General features: G+C 37.3%; 1 protein-coding gene and 1 long non-coding RNA gene across 2 annotated transcripts; both read right to left on the bottom strand.

Moving 5' to 3' along the window:
* Positions 1–7,594: 7,594 nt before the first annotated feature.
* LOC115925339 lies at positions 7,595–9,303 on the bottom strand. The gene is made up of 3 exons (XR_004064636.1): positions 9,215–9,303; positions 8,398–8,491; positions 7,595–7,761 (listed from the first exon to the last, which is right to left on the bottom strand). It is a non-coding gene; the product is annotated as an uncharacterized LOC115925339 (long non-coding RNA).
* Positions 9,304–13,288: 3,985 nt separating this feature from the next.
* On the bottom strand, positions 13,289–24,848 carry LOC105437525. Its single transcript, XM_030988901.1, has 6 exons — positions 24,808–24,848; positions 18,177–20,276; positions 17,238–17,389; positions 16,253–16,527; positions 14,355–15,142; positions 13,289–13,312 (listed from the first exon to the last, which is right to left on the bottom strand). The coding sequence occupies exons 2-6, from the start codon at positions 20,232–20,234 to the stop codon at positions 13,289–13,291; spliced, it is 3,297 nt and encodes a 1,098-aa protein (XP_030844761.1). The 5' UTR covers positions 20,235–20,276; positions 24,808–24,848.
* Between the last annotated feature and the right edge of the window lie 852 nt (positions 24,849–25,700).

Below are 25,700 nucleotides of genomic sequence, written 5' to 3'. Positions count from 1 at the left end.
ATTTCTTGCCCAATTTCATCCTGGCTGTTTTTCTTCTTCTAAATCTATAAATGGACGAGTCTGGCTGTCAAAACTCCCACATATAACCCCTTACTTAGATAGTTGATGGTAAGCAGCAAAAGTGCTTCTACATCGATGCATGTTTATACTGCCTGAGCACTGATTTTTCTTATCACCTGTGAGGATGCAGCAAAGGAATTAAGTTCAGCAAAGAAATCATCATGTAATGTTTTCCCCTCAACGACCTTTAAGTTTGTAAGGCAGGGTAGAGAGCAGAGAAACTTGGCTAGCTGCTTGGATTCCTCGACTGATATGCGGGATGTGCATTCCAGTTGGAATGTTTGAATCTGTTGGGATAGCAAATCAATTGGCATCAACCAAGTAACTGTAGCATACAAATATCACCGATAATGAAATCACAATAATTATGTAATGATTTTCCAGTATAATTTTAGATTGATAAACAACACAAGATAGCCGTAAAGTTGTGGAAGACTAAACCATGAGAGAGATTTATAAGTTCTCATGTTTAATTGTAATTTGTTTATGTTTCATTTGATTTCTATACTTAGAGTAGCCAAAGTATGGAAGGCATCCCCATATCAGTTTTGAAGGGGCAGGTTGTCGATTGATAGAATTAAGATTTTACAAATGAATGGCATTTGTAAATCATGAAGCATGACATTGGGAAAATATTGGAAACCATTATAATGTGTAGTCTCACATTAAGCATTCATATAATAACAGCATATGATCATTCTAAAGGGGGGGGGGGGGGGAGGGGATGCAGAAAATGATATATCTGATAAGCAAGAAAATAGAAGGGAAAACAATGGTAATTGGGCAGTAGCATATTGTATGGGTGATTTTTTTTTGAAAATGATGCCTTCGCCATAAAGCGATTTTACAAAACAAAACGGAAGAAAGTTTTAATATTCAAGTTTGATAGTAATCCAATAACGGGTTCTCACAATATCGTGATTACAAGCTATTTTTCAAATACATGGCTCTGCAAGATAAATTCCTGTCCTGGGTTTGATAGTAATCCATCCGTCGGTTCTAATCATAATGTGTTCACAAGCCATTTACATGCATACATAATGAGCGCCATGACCTTTGACCTCATGACCCTAAAATGTAATCAGTTCATAGGCTCTGTAGTTGGAATACTTTTTGTAATACCCCAATTTATGGAATTATTTCAAAAATAATTTAAAAATAATAGATCTAGATAATAGTTTACATTCTCAGATTTAATTGAATAATAATTTGACAATGTGTGTTTTGCGTGACTGCTAAAGCATGTGTATGCTACTATGCTTATCAAATAGAGGACCTACGCTCTTAAGTCATAAATGACAGTAATGAGGATTAATGCCCCACAAAAGGGCAGTAATATAGCACATCGACACGGTTTTGATCCTGGGGCCTCACAGTTGCGAGGCCTTTGCTTTGTCACTGAACCATGACTGTACGCAGCGGGGGCTAGGGTAGGGGGCAGTTTCCATAAATAAAATAAAAAATAAAAAATGCAATAAATTTTCAATAATTTATTGCATTTTACCCCAGTTCCCAACATAACAAAATCTTCTGTGTGCCCATGCCTTGAGCCATAATGCATGGCCGTCAAGAGGATTTATTTATGTTGGGGACCGGGGTAAAATGCAATAAATTATTGAAAATTTATTGCACTTTCTATGTTTGTTTATATTTATGGAAACTGCCCCCTACCCTAGCCCCCGCTGCGTACAGTCATGGTTCAGTGACAAAGCAATGGTCTCGTAACTGTGAGGCCCTAAGATCAAAACCGTGTCGATGTGCTATATTACTGCCCTTTTGTGGGGCATTAATGCTCATTACTGTCATTTATGACTTAAGGGCGTAGGTCCCCTATTTGATAAGCATAGTAGTATACACATGCTTTAGCAGTCACGCAAAACACACATTGGAAAATTATTATTCAATAAAATCTGAGAATGTATACTATTATCTAGATCTATTATATTTAAATTATTTTTAAAATAATTCCCTAAATTGGGTTGAAACAAATATTCCAACTTTATGAGCGCCAGTGTAAATGTCTTTAGTTTGATGGTAATTCGTCCACCGGTTCTAATGATAGTGTGAGGTGTCGTGGACGAGTGGGTATGTCACCGGATTGTGGATTACAAGGTCCGCGGTTCAATTTCCTTTGGCAAGACATTGATCTACAGTTGCCACTCTCCACCCAGGTGTTAAATAGGTACCCGGTAGGATGCGAAAGCTAATGTGCTTAGATTAGCAAGTGTGCGCTTGTAAAAATGACGCCTGGCTGGAATGCTCCCTAGGGAGTGGAGAATGTGCATACCTTGTGTGCGGGAAAGCCTGAATCCGACACCGGTACCAATATATATATAAATATCTGTAAAGAGCTTTGAGAGGGCCTTCGGTCCTGAAAAGCGCTATATAAGAACTAGATATTGTTATCATTATTATCACATGCTGATTTTGCGTACAAACTGAGCCCTGTGACCTTTGACCTTTAACCTCATGGCCCCAAAATCTAATCACTTCATCAGGAAAATTAGAAATCATTGATATAGTCTGTACTGTGGATTTAAGCAATCACATATTTTACAGAAGATGATCGAGGGTTCTGTTTTTTGTTTTCTTTTTTTTTGGGGGGGGGGGAGATTCAGTAAAGAGATATCTAAAGAGCAAACCACTAAGATAAATGTTTGGTGGTTTGTATTTTTTTTTCTGTGTAAAATGTATATAAAATGAACACAAGCATATGAGAAAATTAACTTTTAAAAATACAGTTGGAATGCTCTATTTGCATACACAGAGAAACTTCTCCAGACAACAGAAATAAAAACTGATAGGTCATCATTTAGTTATATAGAAACGTTAAATTGATAACAAAGTATTATTCGTGGAAAAAGCGTCGACAATATTTACGCCAATTTATTTGTAGTCCTATCCCGCAACCTCAGGTTAAAAAAAAAGGAAAAACAAATATTTCCCCTCTTTTTGATCTGCTTAAAAAAAAAAAAAATAACCTGAGATAAGGAAGCTCGATCAGCAATCTTTTTGTAAAAATCATCATGAAAGTCACATTTGAAAATATCCAGGTCTGTAAGATGAGACAGGAGACTGAGAAACTTCCCTAGACAACAGGATGCTGATTGATCATCGCGTAGCTTCAAATCCTTAACTGTTAACTTCTGAATCTGTGCATGGAAATGCAAAAGAATAACATACGTGAATCAAGAAGCATGACATGAGGACAAATTTGAAACCCTTAATATAGTCTGTACTGTCGATTTAAGCAATCACATATTTTACAGAAGATGATCGAGGGTTCTGGTTTGAGGGGGGGGGGTCCGTTAAGAGATATCTAAAGAGTAAAACACTTGGATAACTGTTTAGTGGTTTGTAATTTTTTTCTGTGTAAAATGTATATCAAATGAAAACAATCATATTGGCAAATTAACTTTTAAAAATACAGTTGAAATGCTCAAATCCAAACACAGAGAAACCTCTTCAGACAAGAGAAATAAAAGGTGATTGGTCATCATTTAGTTATAGAAACGTCTGATTAGTGACAAAGCGTCATTCGTGGAAAAGGCGTCAAGAATATTTACGCCGATTTATTTGTAGTCCTATCCCGCAACCTCAGGTTTCTAAAAAAGAAACAAATATTTTGCCATCTCTTTTTATCTACTTTATTTATTTTTATTTTTTACCTGAGATAAAGAAGCTCGATCAGCAATCTGTTTGTAGAATTCATCATGAAAGGAACAACGGTCAATCTTCAGGTCTGTAAGATGAGGCAAGAGACTGACAAACTTCCCCAGACAACAGGATGCTGATTGATCATCGCGTAGATTCAAACTCCAAACTTCTAACTTCTGTATCTGTGCATGGAAATACAAAAGAATAATATACGTGAATCAAGAAGTATGACATGGGAACAAATATAGTCTGTACTGTCACACTAAGAATTAATATTATTACAGAAGATGATTTAGGGTTCTGCTAGTTGGAGGGGGGGGGGGTAGTTAGTGAAAAGAAATCTAAAGAGCAAAATACTTGGTAACTGTTTGGAAGGTTTGTTTTATTTGCTGCGTAAAATGTCTTTACAACACAAACATATACAAAATAAACTATTAACAATACAGTTAGAATTCTCTAATCCAGATAAAAGAGAAACTTCTCCAGGCAAGAGAAAGCTGATAGGTCATTTTTTTAGTTATAGAAACGTTTGATTGATATTTAACAAAGTGTCATTCGAGGAAAAAGCGTCAATAATATTTACGCCAATTTATCTGTAGTCCTATTATCCCGCAACCTCAGGTTTTTAAAAGAGAAACAAATATTTCCCATCTTTTTTTATCTGCTTTAAAAAAAAAAGATTTTACCTGAGATAAAGAAACTCGATCAGCAATCTCTTTGTAGAAATCATCATGAAAGTCACATGACCAAATATCCAGGTCTGAAAGATGGGACAGGAGACTGAGAAACTTCCCCAGACAGTAGGATGCTGATTGATCATCGCGTAGCTCCAAATTGTGAACCTCAAACTTCTGAATCTGTGCATGGAAATACAAAAGAATACAAATCCCGAATCATGAAGTATGTCACACTAAGAATTAACATTAATACAGAAGATGATCCAGGGTTCCGGTTTGAGAAAGCGGAGGGGGTGGGGGGGGGGGGGTCAGTAAAGATATATATAGAGCAAAACTGTTCGGTTCGTTTGTCATATTTTCTGTGTAAAATGAATATATGAAGCAATTCCAAAAGGAGCTAAATCCACTTTTGAAGAAAATTGGGTTCAGAACATTGTTCACTTATGTACCCGTCTTGCAACAAAATTATTTACCTACATTTTGTGAGCAATAATTTAAAAAATGCACCTTCCAATATCACTTTTCCGTAGACGCCTGTACAAAATCTGGTAAAAAAATTCTTATTTCTCCGAATTTACAAAAATGGATTTAGCCCCTTTTGGAATCAAATTCTTCATATTATGAACACAAACATATAACAAATTAAATATTAAAAAAAAATACAGCTGGAATGCTCTTATCCGGGCCCAGAGAAATTTATCCAGACAAGAGAAAGCTGATTGGTCATTATTTAGTTTTATAATCTGTTTCAATGGTAATGATTTAATGTATTCAACCTTCAACGCGTGAATCTGAGGAAATGCAATCGAATACGCTGGCAAGCCATGAAGAAGGATACATGATAGTGGAAACCCTTCAGTCAGTATTTAGTGGTAATTTGTATAGCGCCCCCCCCCCCCAAAAAAAAAAGAAGAAGAATAAGAATAACACACAGGCATGACTGAGAAATGTAACGGTAATCCGGGTTAAACTTATAAATCGCATCATATATATCCTAATATCATTTGGCAAGATATTAACCTGCAATTGCTACTCTCCACCCAGGTGTTAAATGGGTACCCGGTAGGGTGCGACCGTCATTGTTGGTCAAACAGTTTTGAGCGTCATGAAACGCCTGGCAGGAATGCTCCCCAGGGAGTGGAGATTGTGCACATATTGTGTGCGGGAAGCACTGAATCAAATGACCGGGGTAATAGCATATTTGAAAAGCGCTTAGAGACATTTGTATTAAGCGTAATATATAATATTATTATTATTATTATATGAATAGCCCTAAAGGTTTGTGATTCATGGCAATTTATTACCATTTCTTTGTTTGTTTTGTTTCAACTGAGTGCTACAAAGGTATCGTCTTCAAGGGATCGCATCCATAGGATTATGGCCCTATATCCTATCAGATGATATGGAGAGGGGAAAAAAGTCATTGGTGATGGTGATTGCTGTACTTGTGATTTTGAACTATTCATGTAATGTATGTTTGTTTGTATAGACATCCCCCCGCATACACAAACCGGTAAATGAAATGAATCCAACTATATGTGGATTGAGCCTTTTGGAATTTAACCATGAAATACAAAGGCCTACTTGTGTATTGAATTAAAATTTCTGTGCTCGTGTTTTCATTTTTACCTTGTATGAATAAACTAAGTCTGCAAATTATTTATATGCTCATTTATCTGCATAATATACCACCACTGAATAATTACTTTAGTGCCTGATATTGAGACTTAGTTAAAAATAAACCTTCCATTAATATTAACTGCATGACATCACCTGTGCCTGCATGATGTGTCCTTTCACATAATAATGTACCTGTAATCAAACTCTGTAACTAAGTACTTTATCCTCGTAAAGATACTCTTTCATATTTAACGAATAAAGATTCATTTGCAACACGCATACTTTATTTGTTCTCAGCGATTCTAACCTTATTAAAATAATCGCTTTCTTTCCTAAGCACCAGTTAACCATCCAAGTATTATTTTATAACCCCCTTTTTTAATTTCTCAGGAGTCCAAAAAGACGAGAGAAAAAAGAAAAAAACACCCCCTTTTTAAAGAAATCTCCGGGTGAACTTTGTCGCACGAAAAGTACCCCTTTACCGGACATTTTGGTAACACGCATAATATCCCTCCGTTCACGGAGTGAGGGGGGGGGGGGCGGGGGACTGCCCAAGATGCGGTAGGGCCCCATGGTGGTTAGACTAACACATCTTTCTTTTTTTTAGGGGGGGGGATAAAATTCACTTTGTGAAAATTACAATACTAGTCAGCAGAAATGATTTTCCTTTCCTTTACCAATTTACAAATGTCAGCATGATCGAAAGACCACAAATGAGTGATTGGAGAGCAACGAATACAAAGTATGTCTAGAATTATCCAAATAAATCTGGTTTGACTTGAAGGCTCTCCTCTCTAGTGGGGAATTAATTATAGACAAATCAACTGTACATAGAGAAATTTAAATGTTGACATTCAAGCAAAAATAATATATACTCTCGTTAAAGGTATAGGCATATTTTGGAAACGCCCCCTCCCCCGGCCCCCAATCAGTGTTATTTAAGGTACGCATATGCGTGTTTCCAGCACCCCTTCCCCCCCCCCCCTTTCAGCATAAGTCCGGTTTGTAAAGTCAATACGGGTAGACCTTTTTCTTTTGTTACGAGCCGGAGATTGGGGAACACGCATGTGGTCCCTCCGTTCCCGAAGTGGGAGGCCGGGTGCCCCCCCCCCCTTTCAAAAAAATAAATGGAAGCTCTTATTACCAATCATTTGAAAGAATATGTTTTGACTAATACGTGATGATACAAATTTTTGCTGGGAAACCCCCTACTATTTGATATATTTGGTAAATTATTATATCTATCCGGACTGAATAGATATCGCCTAGTCCCATATACATCTTTCTGTGTACAGTGCTTGTAACTTTACGAAAAGTGGGCCAACTTTCGCATGACCAGAAATGGTCTATACCTTTAAAGGGCATCTCATTATAAAGATATCACAGAGATCGTGGGGAGGAGAGAGAAATTGAATGGAATCGGAGAAGAAAGTACTTTAGCAATAAAAAAAAATTGTATTGTCAAGGAAGAGATGAAATAGAGATAGATTGAGAGAAAGAGAGAGAGAGAGAGAGAGAATGGGGGGGGGGTGAAAGTGTAAAAAGGCAGCTTCACGCATTCACTAACCTTTGAATCCACCTCTGTGCCATGAAGGTCTGGAAAACATTCGTCACTTGCAATATTTACACCCATTTTGTGTACTTTCAAACAACGAACACATGTTCGATGGCAAAGTGCATCCACTGTATCTACTGTTAATGGTCCAACGCAGGAATCCCTATCACCAAATTCTATGCTCTCTTGTTTCTGTTGAAAAGAATAGTTGATGGTTTCTTTTTTGAAAAAACCCTGAAGGGAATACCATGACATTGCAACGTATGGTGAGCACAAAAAACTAGGTATTGGCAATTTGTTTGAAATATTCCTAAATAAGACAAGGCATTTTATATGATAACTACTGTAGAAGGCAAAGCTAAAGATGTTTAATTGGATTTCTATATCAAACAAGCAAATCATACCGTTTAATTTCAAACTTCCAATTAATCTGAATTACGACTATGGAACTTTCATCAATATGCTTTGACATGTTTCAGAGTAATAGTTCGCCAAATGTATACAGGTGTCTGACGATTCGTATGCTTGTATTTGGGCTCGGAATATCAGGGTGAACTTCCCTCAGTGGGGGATCCAGAGGGGGGGGGGGAGGCCCCCTAAACTAAAAATTAGTCCTCATCCCCCCCCCCCCCCCCCCCCCCCACTGAGCGAAATATTGGTCGGCACGATTTTCATATTTCAGCACAATAAATTTCAAATTGATTTCAAATTTGGGCCCCCACCCCTAAGAAATCCTGGATCCGCGACTGACTTCCCTTTATGTATCATAATTTAACACTCTAAAAACGTATTTGGGAGCAACAAAGACGATGTGACAAAAACATTTACCGTGTCATGTCGAAGAGTTATTTTCATCCTTTTCTCAGCAGTTATTTGTTCAGCCAGGGGGTCCAATTCGTCATCCGTAAAACATTTGATGATACTATACAACATAATTATATGTTCAAGAAAAGTACTTATTTAAACATTTTGAATCACTGAATGTTTAAAGGAATTGAAGAAGGATAAAGTACCCAGTGATATAACCAAACAGGCTGTATACCAGCTACTGGGGTTTTCTTGTTATAATTTTCATTTAGATTTTCAATTTAGAAAATGTTCGATACGTCTATTATATCAAAACGAATATAGTAGTAGGGTATAATAAAAATCCCCCATATTATAAATGTTCTAGGTGGTTATGCAAGGATCATAACTTTTTTAATCAACAAGATTAATTTCTTTAGTTTATATTTGCGTGAAGTCCCTTTTTACTTTATCATAACTGACTCTTGCAATAATTATTCTAGAAATAAATTTACTAATTGACAACGTTGTTAGGGCAGAAAACTCTTTCACAAGCTTACACAAGCTTTCAAAATTCTGATTGCTGTCAGAAATTGAAACCATTTGAGTGATTTATTGGTATTTTTTCTATAATTTATACATATTTGCCTATCCGTTTCTTTAATTTCACTACGTTATTTTTATTGTTCATTTATTTATTGATGTATTTATTATTTTGAATCATTGTCATTAGTAGTATCATGTCTATTATTATTATTGTCATTACAAATATTATCATTAAAAGTATTATTATCATTATTATTTTCATTATCATTGCAAATAATGACGATTTCTGCAAACATGGCCCTGATTTACTTACCTCATTGATTTCAAATGCAGGTGGTTCATTAGATTACGTAGTATTGCTTCACTGCGTATGTTGCCCATTACTAGCTCTTGAAAGGTCAGACATGTGAGCTGTGGGAATGAACTAGAGAAAAGTTGCCCCAGTGAAGTAGGTTCTCCAATGAGAGGAACTAGGTTTTTCCCTTTCTTACCACGCTCAATAGACAACACTGCTAGGCTGGAATGTGCCAACCGTTTAACAACTCCTGGTGAGACAGTTTGAAGAGTGGTAAATGTCAGTTGCTTCAAGCTCGGGAATAGGCCCTCAACTGTGACATTAATGTCACCACCATTAAACCTCTGTAGACCATTTAGGAATTGATGATCTACAACCACCTCTTTGATTGAGGATTTACCTCCCTGTGTGCAAAATGGCAATGAAGTAGAGTATTATCAATAAATCTTTTCATATAATATAAGCTTTTATTCAAAGTTTAAAAAGAATGACCGATTAGTCATGTTTACAATGCAATACAGACAGAAATTCCCATCCGATGAAAAGGAAAAAGAATCGTAAATACAACTTTTGCTTGATGAAGCAGATGTTATTTCCCTAAAGATATATATCTTACAGAAAATATCAAAAAACGGGTCATTTAAAGTTTAAGTAAATTCCGATTAAAAAGAAGAAACTCATGAAATTTGAAGTTGCGATCAATATCAAATACAAATTGGCAACTCTGTTAGGTATTTTGGGAGTTCCCTTTTCATTTTTTCTCTACTTTGAAAAATCTGAAATTTTTATTTTCCCTCACGGAAATTTTAAATCATACGTGCACCCTAAATATAATTATGGCAAATATGTTTCGATACAACCCCTGTATAGAAAAAAAAAATCTGTCATCAATAATGAAGAAAATGAAAGATTATGAAATTTAATGTACAGCGCAAATTGGAGAGGAGCTCGCAAGATATGTCAGAGTGTTGCCAATTTATATATGATTGATAGCACCCTCAACAATTCATAACCGTCTTACTGTTAATCGGAATTTGCTCAAACGTTCCCCGATCCGTTTACCTCATTTTTTTGCTTGTATTAAATCCAATTTGAATCTTGGTGGACTTTCCCTTTAACAAAGTATATGATCAATAATGTTCTTTTATTTTCCTATGTCTTATCTTTAATGTTTATAATGCAGATGCGTATGTGCGATTTCCTCTTCTTCTCTTTATTTTACACGTGCGCCTTGAAAAATTGATTTCAAGTGGACTCAGCGCCTTGCGATTCTCATATATTATTATCAATATTATTACCATTCGTAGTATTATCATTAAAGTGAATGTTTATTTTATCAATTCAATAAAGGGTGGGGAAAATACTTATTGCCCACCTTGAGACCAGGCGCGTACACAGGATTTTTTTCAAGGGGGGGGGGGGGGGGGGGTTAACATTTATAAATCGGGCCGAATATTTCGCAACTACTCAGCCAGCCGCTGAATAAGCGGGGGGGGGGGGGGGGGGTAAGAGGACACTTTTTTGTCCCCCCCCCCCCTGTGTACGCGCCTGCTTGAGACAATAAGCATTTTGGATTAAAGCTAATTTGCACTTTCACCCTCCATAAGCATACAATTTCTCCTCCAATAAATGGTACATGCACAATAAAATAGTATAAGTTAAGACTGTAGAAACACTGTCTCACAGAGGCGCACAATCCTTTCTGGCCCCTTCCGTCACAGGGACTAATTTCTCTACAAAAGAGGGGGCAATTGGTTGGGTTTTTTCTGTCTCATTCACATGATAAAATTAAGTAATCAACCATTTTGCTTAGTCACTACGCTCCCTCGACTAGAACCTTTACGTAAACAGAGATTCTGATTTTGTTCTATTTTTTTTGTTATGTTTAAGGCATTTTCAAGACTTAAAAAAAGTTAATCCCAATAGTACAAAATCAATAATTAAAGTTGTAGATATTCCCTCTTCAGCCACTCCCTACCTTATAATGTCACCCTTTGTCCTGATAAATCAGTGGAGACAATACTAATTCCATCCCAAGCGATGAAGACAACAATGGGTGAAATGTGCATATTTAAAAAATAACTTGACGGTAAGAGAGAAAACGTGCTTGTTTGGCGTATATACAGGTAGCCTACATTTTGGAGAACTAATATTGTTTAAAAAATCCATGCTAGTTGCCCCCCCCCCCCCCACACACACACTCTTCTCCAAATAATGTCACCCTTTATTCTGCTTTATTTGGATACAACAATAATTCCATGCCAGGCCTTATAAGCGATGAAATGTGCACATTTTTAAAATATCTTTTTAAAAGTGGTAAAGAGGTAAACGTGCTTGTTTGGGGTATATGCAGGTAGTCTGCGTAGCTACATTTGGGGGCTAGTTGGCCCCAGTTCCAACACGTCCCAACGTAATGTTTTCGAACACAAAATGAAAGTATTATTTACACTGAACCATGTCTAAAATTTGTCTGATAAAGATGCATTGTAATCATTAATATACTTACCGCCATTGTAGAAACATGTGTATGCATTAACTGGTAGAAGTCATGGTCCAGTGTTGTTCGATAAAACTCTAATCTTGATAATGATTTTGATGCAAGCAGGACATCTGCTAGGTCACGTGATACAGTCGGGCCACATGATCTGTCTCTGAACACCAAAGTCTCCTGAAATATACATAAACATGCTATAATTACTATACAAGTCTTATTGCTAGAATGATGCTGACAGGTTATACAGGTATACATTGTATATATAGATATAAAGTTTGTGTGTATATATAAATATATATAGACCTATATACATACATCATACATGTAACCATTATTTGAATTGTCAGTTTCAGTATACAAGTAATTCTCTCTCAGGCTATAGTTATAAACAATCAATGACATTCAACTGGCAATAAATGTCGACCAAGTTAATGTTAATGCAAAGCTTCTATAATAAATTACATAATCTTTTAACAGAATTACATTAATACAGTTGCTTGCAACAAAATACAAGTCGATGTGTGCCAGGACGGATATACCTGGGTGCACCCTTTCAAGACCAAGTGTGGAAAGTGTACAGTGTCTGAAATTATGAAAGCAACAATTACAACAATCAATAACTGATGAAGAACTGCCGCAATATGTCTTTACCTAGATGTACATGTAATGTTATATATTATGATTATGTCATTGTGTATACAATTCATGTTTCTTTCAATCGAACCTACATGTATACCATGAATAACCAGTAGTTATGAGTTATGACATATACACATGAACCAACATAGATTCATGGACCAACATTTCATTCAATCTACAATCTGAATGTCATTCTGTTTTAGTTTCCTAGCTTTGACATACATTTATGAAAGAAATTGTTACAACACTGGATAAGTTTTAATGTTGTAATGAAGGTTTGTACACCGGCTACACACTGTTCAAGATGCACACACTTTTGTAGGTTGCCCTAATATTGATTGCTTTGAGGTTTCCCAAGGTGATATCAAAACATTACTTTGCATGAGGGAAGGTCGAGAGACATAGTGCAGTCTCCATATTGTAGAGAAGCTATGGTTTTAAGTGTGACCCAGACAATAAGCAGTAGTTGTTTTATACACTACATCCCGCCTGTCAATCCACAAAAAGAGATATTTTAGCAAAATATGCCTGTCAAAATGTATTCATTTGTAGGAAGATTTACACGTCTAAATGAACTGCACATTTTCCATTGTGTTAATTCAATGTTGACTCCACGCACACCTTTGCGTTTTTGAACTATGTAGAGTAAATATTTTTTGCTTTACTGCCTAGAAGTCAGCAGTGATTTACAGGCCCGTAACTAAGGAGGGTGCTTGCGAATTCCCCCCCCCCCCAAAGCCGCGCTGCTAGCAATAAGAGGTCTGCTAAAAAAAAAACTACAAAAACACCAACTATAAATTAACCACCTAAAAAATACCCCATTCGCCGCCAGCTCCGGCCCGCGCCGCACCTGTTATCTACTGCTGATGGGAAGTAATTATGAGTGGAACGGTATGTTACTTGGTACGTACTGTACCATACTTTACATGTACTGGTTCTGTTTTGTAGCATGTATGCATTTACCAAGGAGGAAGGAGCTCAATCTGAAATTGGTAAAGGAATCAATCCTGCAATGCAAACTACATCGGTAGGGAGGACACGGTTATTAGCGAAATTGTTTTGGGCGTTTAAATTTGTACCTAAAACTTGATTTTTGAGACAGAAAACTGCCTAAATTTTCCCTACCCAATGAGGGGAAAAATACACTTACAACCCCCCCCCCCCCCCCCCCCCCCCCCCCCCCCCCCCCCCCCCCCCCACTAAAATCCTAGTTACGCGCCTGCTACAACAAACCATTCCATGCTGCTCCATGATGTATAGATAACCAGATACTGTGTGAGCAGGCATGTCTTTATCGAAGGTCAACAGTTTCTCGTCTGCAAATATCCGTTGTCCTACTGCTTTCGCTGTATCATTGTTAAACGCTTCAAAAGTGACATCTGCTAGAAAATCATTGTTTGTTCTTCTTTTTTGTATTTTCGTGACAATATCAAGACCCACCCTCTTTTCCTGGGCAGCGGTGAAATACAAGAGGTAGCGGAATTCTTGTGGTTTCTTGCTCAGTACTTTGCCTATTAAGCTACAGTACTTTTTCCGATTTGTGTCATATAGAGAGGCAAGATAAAAAGACGCGATATATTCTTGAAATAATTTGTGAGGAAAGAAGACACTAGTGGTTAATACAGACTGTGAAGCAGACAAAGATCTTTTCAATCTGCATATTGTTAGATTTTCCTGACTTAGAACTCCGATTCTGCAACATGTATCCATGGCTTCCTTACACGAGCTGAAGTCCTCCTCATTAAAAACCAATTTCTTTTTCAGGAGTCCTGAGAATGCAATCGATCCTATTCTTTGAAAACAAAGCTTGGTATTTTCCATTTCCTTGTCGAGATGTGCTTTACGTAACCTATTGGTGACCTTTAATATATGATGGTCTCTTAGAAACATGATCATTTGTTCAAATAACTGAGAAAATGTCTTCAGTTTACGTATTGTTTCTCGTTTCGCACTGTCACAATTTTCCCATAAGATGCATAACATTGCTACGTAAATCGGGAAAGGGGCCATGTTCTCTTTGATTACATCATTCACTTCAATAAACCGAATCAGTTCTGATCCAGCCTTTTCATCGTTTACGAAGTACTTGCTGATGTATGTCGAGATATTTTCAGCACTAAATCCTTTTATTGCAATGAAAGCATAGGACCTACTCGATTCTTCATTGGATCTGATCTGATCCGCCCTCCACGGTCTTGTTGTCACCAGAACAATGCATTCCTTGAATTTCTCCAATCGCAGAATCTGAGAAATATCTGAACTTTCTTCGGCAGATAGGTCCCCATCATACTCATCAAGTCCATCAAGTACAATCAGAACCTTTGTAGGTTGAGACAATATGTAATTATCGATCTGTTTAGGGTTTACCGCATTACTGTCTGAGAGATAGTTTTTCATGATATCCCCAATTGTGTGACCCTTGACAACGTTGCGCAGGGGTATAACCAGAACCCAACTAAAGCGCTGAAACTCTGGAGATCCATTAACCCAATCCCATGCGATCTTCGAACAGAAGGTCGTTTTACCAACACCACCTTCACCTTCAACCAGAAGACGTTTAGGAAGCACTCCGTTAATCTTTGTTGTAAGAAGATCATTGTAATCCAGTGGCGTTTTGGTTTGCCTTGTTCCCATTTCGTTCCTGAGCAGCGTTAAGTTCGTGTAAATTTGTTGGAATTCAACGATGATATTGAAATTAAGCGGGTCAGGTTTGATTTTGCACATTTTTTCGCTGTAGAATGTCTTCAACTCTTCCCCACACTGGAGAACCTGTGCCTCAGTCATGTTTTGTAGGGAAGTATCTAGTATTGGATCTGTACGGAGATTAAAAACAATTCATGTTAATTCAACGAAATATCTATTTCAATAGATGTTACAAATAAGGACACAGATATTAAATGCCTAACGCGTCCAGAAAGGCAAATGACATCTTTGGGTGGTGAATATAAGGACAAACCAAATATCTACAGGGTTGCAGCACATCCTGAAACACAACCCATTGGAAATGAAATGATATGGGTCGATCATGCAATTAATATCAGTCTTCGACGGTATATTATAGATATATAATGAATAGATGATTAACATAACATTGATTAATGCTCTTAATAAAAGTAAGGAATACACAACAGAACAAATTACATTTCAAATTTGGCAAGTAATATGTCTAAGGAGCTCACTTTAAATACAAAGTCCCTCCTAATATAATTTTATTCTTAATATGAACAGAGAATGAGAGAACAGAGTATCTTAATTAATTTTTACATTGAGATATATGATATTTATCTAAACCAAACCTACATTGTTCTGGAACTACTTCAGTTTAGCTACAATTATTTCAATTGGAATTTTTTATTGATGAGACATTATGAACGATTTTTTTTTGTTGTGTAAAATGTGTAATGTTCACTTACTAGACGGTGAGATTCCAGATGTAAGATATTCACCTTAAGAACGGAAATAAAAGTACATAGATAAAAGAACAGTTAATGTTTTACTAATTAATGTTGTAAAAAATGTCCACATACCATATCCAAAACAGTGTATTTCTCGGGGGGGGGGGGTGGGGGTCGAGCATAAGTCTGAAAATTATATAAATAGTAAGCAAACCTGGGATATACTTCCGAACCTTTCTCTTTCCTTCCAAGTTGTTACAGCGCAATAAAGTAAAGAACTTTTATGTGGATAACATTGGCACGCCTAAGCAATAATTTTCTCGGCTGATAATACTTTTCCTTTTTGAGTTTGTTTTGATAAAATATGTTTTTAATGCGAATATTTTTTCCCACGTGTTCTTATCTTTCTTACTGTCCATTGTGTGTGTATCACAATATTTATCGATATCATGTACCTCTGTGATTACGCATGAAATGATAACATTAATGTAACAAAAAAGACATGCCAAGTACAGTGGCAAAGGCTACCTTTCAATAATTTTGTCTGAAGTCCATCCATATCAGCGTTTTTAAGAATTTCTCCAAGAAGTGCTCGAATATTGGTGCCATCTCTCTGCTTGACTTTCCATCTGCAGAAGAAGTTGATCAAAGCTCCTGGGAAGTTGAGAAGATGTTGGGTTAGTACAGTTTGGCTCTGTGTTAAGCTGAAACCAAGACCAGTGCACAGTTTATTGTAGCAGTTGACTGGAACTTCTTCAGCGAGCAATATGAGTTCATTCTCCTGCAGTACACTATCTATCGGTCTGAAGAAGAAAAAAAGAATAATTGAAAGTAGATCAAAATCGATGTATTCAAGAAAAAAAAGTACTTTCATATTTTTACTCATGAAAAGGGTATACAAATTTATTTAATTTCATTTATTTTCATTTCCAAACATGAAGTTAAATCATATTACATGTTTACATGTGCAGGACATGGTTGAAAATCGGTTTGAACGAAATTACAAAACAAATAAATGCAACATGACTTAGATCATAAAGAAGTAACATTTGCTTTTTTAAAGTCCGTAGTGTAAAAGAAATTGAATAATTCAATTTTGTTTTACTTTTAAAAAGCACCTGAACAAAAAAGACAAGACAAAAATGTTTGGAAATGCAGAGGACGACAAAGGCTTGTAGATTTAAGGTACCTCGGCAAAAGAGCAAACTAGCTTTCACACACACACACACGTGCGCGGACACACACACACACGCCATGCACACATATGATGAGAATAAATCGAAAGCGATTGTGAGGTTAAAACCATGCTCCTCTAATTTGTATTCTATATGATGTTGTGAACCATATTTATATATACATGAATATATATATATATATATATATATATATATATATATAATATGGTTGTGCACGTGTGAGGTGAATGTGTGTATGCGTGGGTGTGCATTATTTGCTGTGTACATGGTGCATAATATGGTGTATGTGCTAATTCATTTAATTTAAATTGTATTACCCGTGAAGAGGACCCGGATTGAGCTCCACATCCCCCGCTTTAACAAGCAGTAACTCAGTCAGGTACGGCTGCTGTGATAACATCACATCAACTGTTCCTTTCAAGCTATCTGTTTTGTGGCATGATGATCTTGATGATGTGTTTGCCATCTCCTGCAAATTAAAAGATATTCCAATTAGTCCAATAATCTATGAAAAATAAAGTATACAGGGCATGGGTTAATTATGAACGTTGCATGGCCTAATAAGTAGGGCATATTTATAGTACGAATAGACGGTTAAATTAGCTGATAGGTGTTTAATCGGAGGAGTAATTTTAGGAATCAGATATTTGCTCCGGTGGAGTTTTTACACAGGGTTCAAATTAAAGTTGTAAAAGGGAGTGGGTCGTCATTTTTCATGTGCACAGGGTCATAATTCGCTGACACCGTACCGGACTTCGTGGAAATACTTCGTGGAAATTCCATAAATAGGTGTACACAGCAAGTCTACACACAGCAAACCCGTAGGCCAATCTAGAAATACCCCCTCGTCTCTCGGAGAGCATTACATGAAGCCTGTTGGTTATAAAACTGAAAGCTTATCCTGGTGATTGACAACATTCAAATGGCGTCGAATTTCCCATAAGAGCCCACCTATATGTCTTTAAAGCTACCACTAGGGTTATGGTTTGGGTTGCTGTTGGTTCTTAGGACATCAAAATTGAAGGACTTTTATTAATGTTATACATTCCTTGTCTTTCGTACCAGGGCACTAACTGGAATATTCAACTTAACAAACGAGCAATTGTCGCGGAGCATATGCCATGATTTAGATTAACCTTTACATATATCTGCACATTGACATTGCTTTTTTGTTTCCAATGTCAGTGAAATTAGGATAAAAATGAACAAATTATTAAACAAATTAGTGGACACATACGATCAGAAACACTGCTTACCTTTCCACCTGAGGGTCCATGTTGTACGGCGTCCCTGTTTAAGCTAGATGTAGGTGAAGATTTGTTGTCCCCTTGCCTAGGTGATTCAAGTCCAATTACACCAGTAAGTGACTTATTGGTGTAGGAATGTCCTGGTCTAGGTGGCTCATTGGTGTAGGAATCTCTTGGTGTTAGTAACTCCTGGATGTAGGAGTCTCCTTGTGCAAGCGACTCAATGGTGTAAAAATCTCTTGGTGTCAATAATCCCCGGATGTCTGAATTTCTAGGTGTAAGGAAGTCCTGGGTGCAGGAGTCTCCTGGTGTAAGTGGCTCGTTGGTGTAGGAATCTCTTGGTGCTAATAACTCGTGGGTGTAGGAGTCTCCAGGTGCAAGTGACGTATTGGTGAAGGAATGTCCTGGTATAAGTAGCTCATTAGCATAGGAATATGTTGGCGTCAGTAACTCGTTAGTGTGGGAATCTCTTGGTGTAAGTAACTCCTGAATATAGGAGTCTCCTTGTGTAAGTGGTTCAATTGTGTACGAATCTCTAGGTGTCAATAACTCCCGGATGTCAGAATCTCTAGGAGAAAGGGAGTCCTGGGTGCAGGAGTCTTCTGGTGTAAGTGACTCGTTGGTGTAGAAATCTCTTAGTGCTAATAACTCCTGGATGTAGGAGTCTCCTGGATTAAGTGACGTATTGGTGTAGGAATGTCTCTGTGTAAGTGACTTATTGGTGTAGGAATCTCTTGGTGTAAGTAACTCCTGGATGTAGGAGTCTCCTGGCGTAGGTGACTTATTGGTGTAGGAATGTCCTGGCGTAAGTGACTCATTGGTGTAGGTATCTCTTGGTGTAAGTAGCTCCTGAATATAGGAGTCTCTTTGTGTAAGTGACTCCTGGATGTAGGCATCCCCTGTTGTAAGTGACTCACTTGTGCAGGATTCTCTTGGAGTAAACATTTTCTGGATGTAGCCGTCTCCAGGTGAAAGTGACTTGTCGTTGTGGGAATTTACTGATAATAACTCCCGGATGTAAGAATCTCTCGGTGTAAGTAACTCCTCGATGCAAGAATCTCTAGGTAGTGACGTCTGGATGAAGGAATCTTTTGGTGTAAGTAACCTGTTCGTACAATAATATTTTGGCTGAAGTATCTCAAAGATGGCGGAGTCTCTTGGTGTTAGTAAATCTTTGACGTCAGAATCAGATAGCATATCATCTGTACAAGCATCAGCTGACATGTGTAGCTCTCGGAAGCATGAATCAGAATGTGTTATTAACTCCCTGATGTTTGAATCGGTTGGTGTAAGCATGGTAACATCTTCATTATGAGAGTCCCGTGCTGTTTGCTGGTCCTTTCTACACAAATTTGTTAGAGAGAGCAAATGTCTAATGTTCGAATCAGTTGGTGTCAGCAATTGTTTAATACATGTATCAGAAGGGGCGAGTATCTCCTTGATATGAGAATCACTTGCTGTTAATAAATCCTGTGTGCACTGATCACATGAATTTAGTAAATTCTTGATATCTGATGAGTTTCCTGACGACCGAATGTTTGAAGTTGTATGAGGACATCCCTTGGGATCAGGATCATCTTGTCTGCTTTTGTCATCTTCGGACTCCTCTCCAGAATCGCCCATTTTCGCTTCAAGTCTCTCGCAAAGAACCTTCAGTCTCCGAATCCTTTGCAATCTTTCTCTCCTTGGTGTCAGCAATTGTTTAATACATGTATCAGAAGGGGTGAGTATCTCCTTGATATGAGAATCACTTGCCGTTAATAAATCATGTATGCACTGATCACATGAAGTTAGTAAATTCTTGATATCTGATGAGTTTCCTGACGACCGAATGTTTGAAGTTGTATGAGGACATCCCTTGGGATCAGGATCACCTTGTCTGCTTTTGTCATCTTCGGACTCCTCTCCAGAATCACCAATTTTCGCTTCAAGTCTCTCGCAAAGAACCTTCAGTCTTCGAATCCTTTCTTTCAGCAATCTTTCTCTCCTCTCCTTTACCTCATACTCCCTAATCCAATGAACAAATGTTCCGATTCGGACCCTCCATTCACTTAGTGATACAGGCATCTTGGCGAATCAATTGACTCAGTCACAGGAACAAGCCACGATCTGGAAGAATAATGGAAGGGGGGGGGCCCTATATTAAGTAATTAAACATAGCATTGGTCAAGTCCACATTTATACAGTAACACATTTATGGAAAATTGTCAGCTGAAGAGTGCAACTATATAAATAACAAGAAAAATAGAATAGTCACTCTGAACAGCACACATTGTTTTATTTTAAAAAGTACCTGGTACGTTTTGTTTCTCATAAACAATGACTGGAAAATAAAACTATAGTAGTAGTAGTAGTAGTAGTAGTAGTAGTAGTAGTATGAGAATAATTCATAGTAGTAGTGATTGTAGGAGTAACTAGTCAGTAGTTGTACTAGTAGTGGTCATTTTTCTCGTGCTGGCATTGCTGTCTGGATGGTGGATTTTGAAGGCTGCCCCAGGCCCCCTGGAGGGCATATACCCACATTAAAATGATTCTTACAATGTTAAGCCAGAACTTTGGATGGAATCCAGCCATGGGCTTTCAAGAAGAAGTAGAAAATGTCAACCAAAGGACATTTTTGTTGGGGGGTGCTGTTCCAAGAATGGTTTGGACTGCCTGGAAATGGCAAATTTACCCGATCTGAACTTGATATGAACTGACTGTGGACGGGGTACAGATGAGATGGAAATATTGAGGACTGTGAATGAACGAACCAGAATCGTATTATACACCTTTTTTACACGTTCTTCCCCGACCACAAACCGTTTTACGATTTTCTAGGACGGTTTCAGAACGTAGTGAGAACTAGTTTGATGTGATGGGGGCTTAAGCAATAAACGAAGGATCACAACTTTGGCTATGCCACTACAACTTCCGGGTACAACTTTCTGACCCTTAATAATGGGCACCATTTTGGGCTAAAAAATTGATGGCCCTCAAAAACGGTCATGGGTTTAGAATCTTCAGCCGCACACCCCCGTCCAAACCAAATCTGAGTAGTAATCGTAGTAGTAGTAGTAATATAGTAGATATAGTTTTATTAGTAGTAGCTGCAGTACTAGTAGTAGTAGTAGTAGTAGACTAGCGCTTAGAGACTTCGGTGGTAAGCGCTTTATAAGTAACGTTTTTTATTTTTGTAATATTTTGTTTTAGTAGTAGTACTTAATTGTATTAGTATTAATTTTACTTCTAGTATTCAATAGTAGTACTTGAAATTTTGTTAAAACTAAATGTGTGTTTTGGTGTGTTTTTTTTCTCGTAAACTACCTGGTAAGTTTTGTTTGACATAAGAAATGAATGGGAACATATAGTAGAAGTATTACTTGTATAATAGTAAAAGTAGTATTTTTAGTAGTAGAAGTAATATTAGTAGTATTAGAAGCAGCAGAAGTAGTAGTAGAAGAAGTAATAGTGGTGGTAGGAGTACGTAGTCGTAGTAGTAGTAGGAGCAGTAGTAGTAGTAGTAGCAGTAGCAGTAACAATCGTAGTAGTAGTAGTAGTAGTTGTTGTTGTAGAAGTAGTAGTAGTAATAGTAGTATAAATAGTAGGAGTAGTAGTAGTAGTAGTAGTAGTAGTAGTAGTAGTAGTAGTAGTAGTAGTAGAAGTACATGTAGTAGTGGTGGTTGTAACAATATAGTAGTCAGAAGTCGTAGTAGTAGTAGTAGTAGTATTGGCTATAAGTTGTACCTGAATATAGTTATAATTGCATTTGTATAGTAGTAATAGTATCACTACCAGTAGTAGTAGTCGTTGTTGTAGAAGTAGAATTAGTAGTAGAAGTAGCAGTGTTAGTAGTTGTAGTAGTCACAGTAAAAGTAGTAGTAGTTAGAAGTAGTAGTAGTAGTAGTAGTAGTAGTAGTAGTAGCAGTAACAATCGTAGTAGTAGTAGTAGCTGTTGTTGTTGTTGTAGAAGTAGTAGTAGTAATAGTAGTATAAATAGTAGGAGTAGTAGTAGCAGTAGAAGTACATGTAGTAGTGGTGGTTGTAACAGTATAGTAGTCAGAAGTCGTAGTAGTAGTAGTAGTAGTAGTTATTGTTGTAGTAGTGGTAGTAGTAGTAGTAATAGTAGTATAAATAGTAGGAGTAGTAGTAGTAGTAGAAGTATATGTAGTAGTGGTGGTGGTTACAGTATAGTAGTTAGAAGTCGTAGTAGTAGCAGCAGTAGTAGTAGTAGTAGTAGTAGTATTAGTAGTAGTAATTGTTGTTGTAGTGGTATAAGTAGTAGTAATAGTAGTATAGATAGTAGTAGAAGTAGTAGTAGTTGTAGTTGTAGTAGTAGTAGTAGTAGTAGTAGTAGTAGTAGTAGTAGTATTAGTAGTAGTAGTAGTAGTCATAATAGCAAATATTGAAAATGAATAGGGTAGGCCCCTAATCGACATTGTTATTGTCATCATTACTCAGTAGCTCAACCAGTTTCAGTACATTTTGTATATTCACATTCTAGACATTAACTTGATTTAAGCTTTAAGAAGATCATGTTGAAAGACAACAGCGATTTAATTGATCATTCAAACAAATATATATATTTAGGTGAACTGGCATGGATCTATTCCTGAGACAACGTGGAAATAATAATCTCTAGTTTGTATTAACTAAAATGTTATAAAGAAGATGACTTGTTTGACACTTTTGCAATGACTTTCAGCTAAATCAACTTACAGCCAATTCACTATAGGCTTTTTTTCAGCTCCTCAAATGACCCGAACATGCTTTCAATTAGCTAAGCAGTATTGACATTGCTCTTGAACCTACATATTTTCTCTCGGAAGTGTTTTTGTTTTCATTTTGGGGTATTTCAGTCATCATTTTTCGACCCATATTCATTTGGAATAAAGAAAACTAACATGCATTTACATGCATGTTTACTTACAAATATTGTGATATCATGATAAAATTAAGATAGGCTAGGAAAATTGGATACCTTAATTGTCTTGCGAATTCAGGCACTTCAGTTAAATCGATACGACTTCTACTCTAAAACTCGAAATGGACAGATCCATATTCGGGTAATCCCCCCCCCCCTCTAAATCACTGAACAAAGAAACAAACATACATAAACAAAGTGACTCAAGCAATAAAAAACACAATAAAGCAACAGAAAGAAAGAGAATTCACTATACATCGAATGTTTACAACAATCCAAAATTTTAAAAATTATACAAAATAACACCGAGAAACCCTTTTTAACACCCCCTCCGCCCCCCTCCCCCAGTAAAATAATAATAATAATACATAACATTTATTAGGCGCTTAATACTGATGTTTCTAAGCGCACAGTGTTCTGATTAAGAGAAGACTATAACCCGTAGAATTAAATTAGAAGAAAAAGCAAAAATACAAAAGTAACATAGATAAGGTAAGAAAAACAGTGGCAATCAACTAAATAAAGACAAAGACAAATATGGTGCGCACCTCCATTGACCGACGCACAACTGCAATTTACAATTTGAAAAGATAGGTTTTGAGTAGAGATTTGAATTGAGATACAGAGGGGGCGCAGTGAATAAAGGCGGGCAGTTTGTTCCAGAGAGCGGGGGCAATAACTGAAAAGGCGCGGTCACCATACCGGGTGTTAGTGCGGGGTCCAGGTGTTAACAGTAATGTGGAAGATGAACGAAGTGTTCGTGACGACGTACGGGAACGTAAGGATATGAGATCGGAAAGGTAAGAGGGGGCTAAGCCATTGATAGCTTTGTAGCACAGGAGAAGAATTTTGAAGGATATGCGGTGGTGAATTTTAAGCCAATGTAGTGAGTTCAATATTGGAGTTATGTGCTCTGATTTACGCGAGAGAGTCACAAGCCGAGCAGCGCTATTCTGTACCCTTTGAAGTGGGACTAGATGTGACTGAGGGAGGCCAGAAAGAGAAGAATTACAGTAATCGATATGGGTCGAGACAAAAGCATGGACTAATTTTGAAGTTGTGGGTCGGTCAAGTAGCCTCCTGATTCTACTGATCTTATATATACCAAAGGAAGCAGACTTACAAATATTACTAATGTGTTGTTTGAAAGTAAGATTGCTGTCAATATTTAAACCAAGGTCACGCACAGAAGCACAACAACTGAGAGAGCCATCACTCATAACAAGATCAGGAAAGGGGTCTGAGTTCCGAAATTTAGAAGTAATATGAATCATTTCAGATTTTGAATCATTAAGGCAGAGACAGTTTTGAAAAGACCAGGTTTTGATTTCATTGAGGCAACTGGTGAGTTTGTTCGCGGCTACTGTCCTGCTGTTTGGGTGAAGAGTTACATAAATCTGGGTGTCGTCTGCATACATAGTGTGTTGAATATTCTGATGAAGGTTAATAACATTTGAGAGAGGGCTGGTGTAAAGAATAAACAGGAGGGGGCCGACAACGGAACCCTGAGGAACGCCGCAGATGAGGGGAAATGATTCCGAGTTGGTGTCATTGATGATCACCTTCTGAGTTCGGTGCATGAGATAGGAGCGAATCCATTGAAGTACGGTGCCGGTGATGGAGAAGTCGTTCTCTAAGCGATGGAGTAACAGGTCGTGGTTGATAGTGATAGTTGATAGTTGATAGTACGTACAGTACTAAGCTTATTGGTATAGGACTACTGTTCGATACGCTTACCTTATATTCTGATGTGCGTGTGCACCATTACACCAAATGAAACTTAGAAGGGAAGTCAATTCTGTTTATCATTCTCCAATTTGCTTGAACACACGCAAGACAAAACACTCATCGTCAACGCCAATGTCAAATGTTGGCATACATGTATCATTGGCAATGGAACGTGTATGAACTGATATTATAATGCCGAAAACCAGCCAATTTACTATAAAAACAAGATTAATATACACTCAAGTCAACGTGGATCTTCCCCGCATAATGAGCGTCACGCCCTTCCTTACTTGACTCTTTCCGGGTTGTGTGTATGCGTGCACACCAAACACGATATGAATGTACAATTTTTGGTGTATTATACTTCTGATACTTTGTACCCCCCGCGTTGCAAAGATAATTTTTATAACGCCAGAGGCAGTGCACAAATATTTCGTGTAATGAAACCTTACTCATAAGTCATAACGCTGCTGCCATGGATGACTGAACAGCAGCCTTTTCAAAAATATTGTCAACACCCCCTTGTGCAAACACTCCTTGGTACCAATACGTTTTGGCTGTAGCATTCAATGTGGGAGAAAAGCCTCTACGCAGTGTTATTTAATTTAAGTCCGAAACATATTTGCATTTATTTTGTGCAATTGCGTAGAAAGGTAAAAACTGAACTCAAGATATAAAAAAGGGATCATTTGCAAGCAAATATTTTCTCTTTCTTATGATAACACAATCTTGTCACAATTTCGTATTCCTTGTTAATCTAAGCCTTGTCGCTAAGCATTCAGAATGGACAAAGTTTACTTGGAATGCTATCTTTTCCCCAAAAAGTCTACTGTCAATATATTTCAGGTTAGTTAACCTCTAACTTATATGTGCTGTCGAGACAACCGCATGGACCGGCCATA

This window comes from Strongylocentrotus purpuratus, unplaced genomic scaffold, assembly GCF_000002235.5.
Source record: "Strongylocentrotus purpuratus isolate Spur 01 unplaced genomic scaffold, Spur_5.0 spur5_scaffold_18, whole genome shotgun sequence".
Lineage (NCBI taxonomy): Eukaryota > Metazoa > Echinodermata > Echinoidea > Camarodonta > Strongylocentrotidae > Strongylocentrotus > Strongylocentrotus purpuratus.
This window is presented reverse-complemented; position numbering and strand designations above follow the sequence as displayed.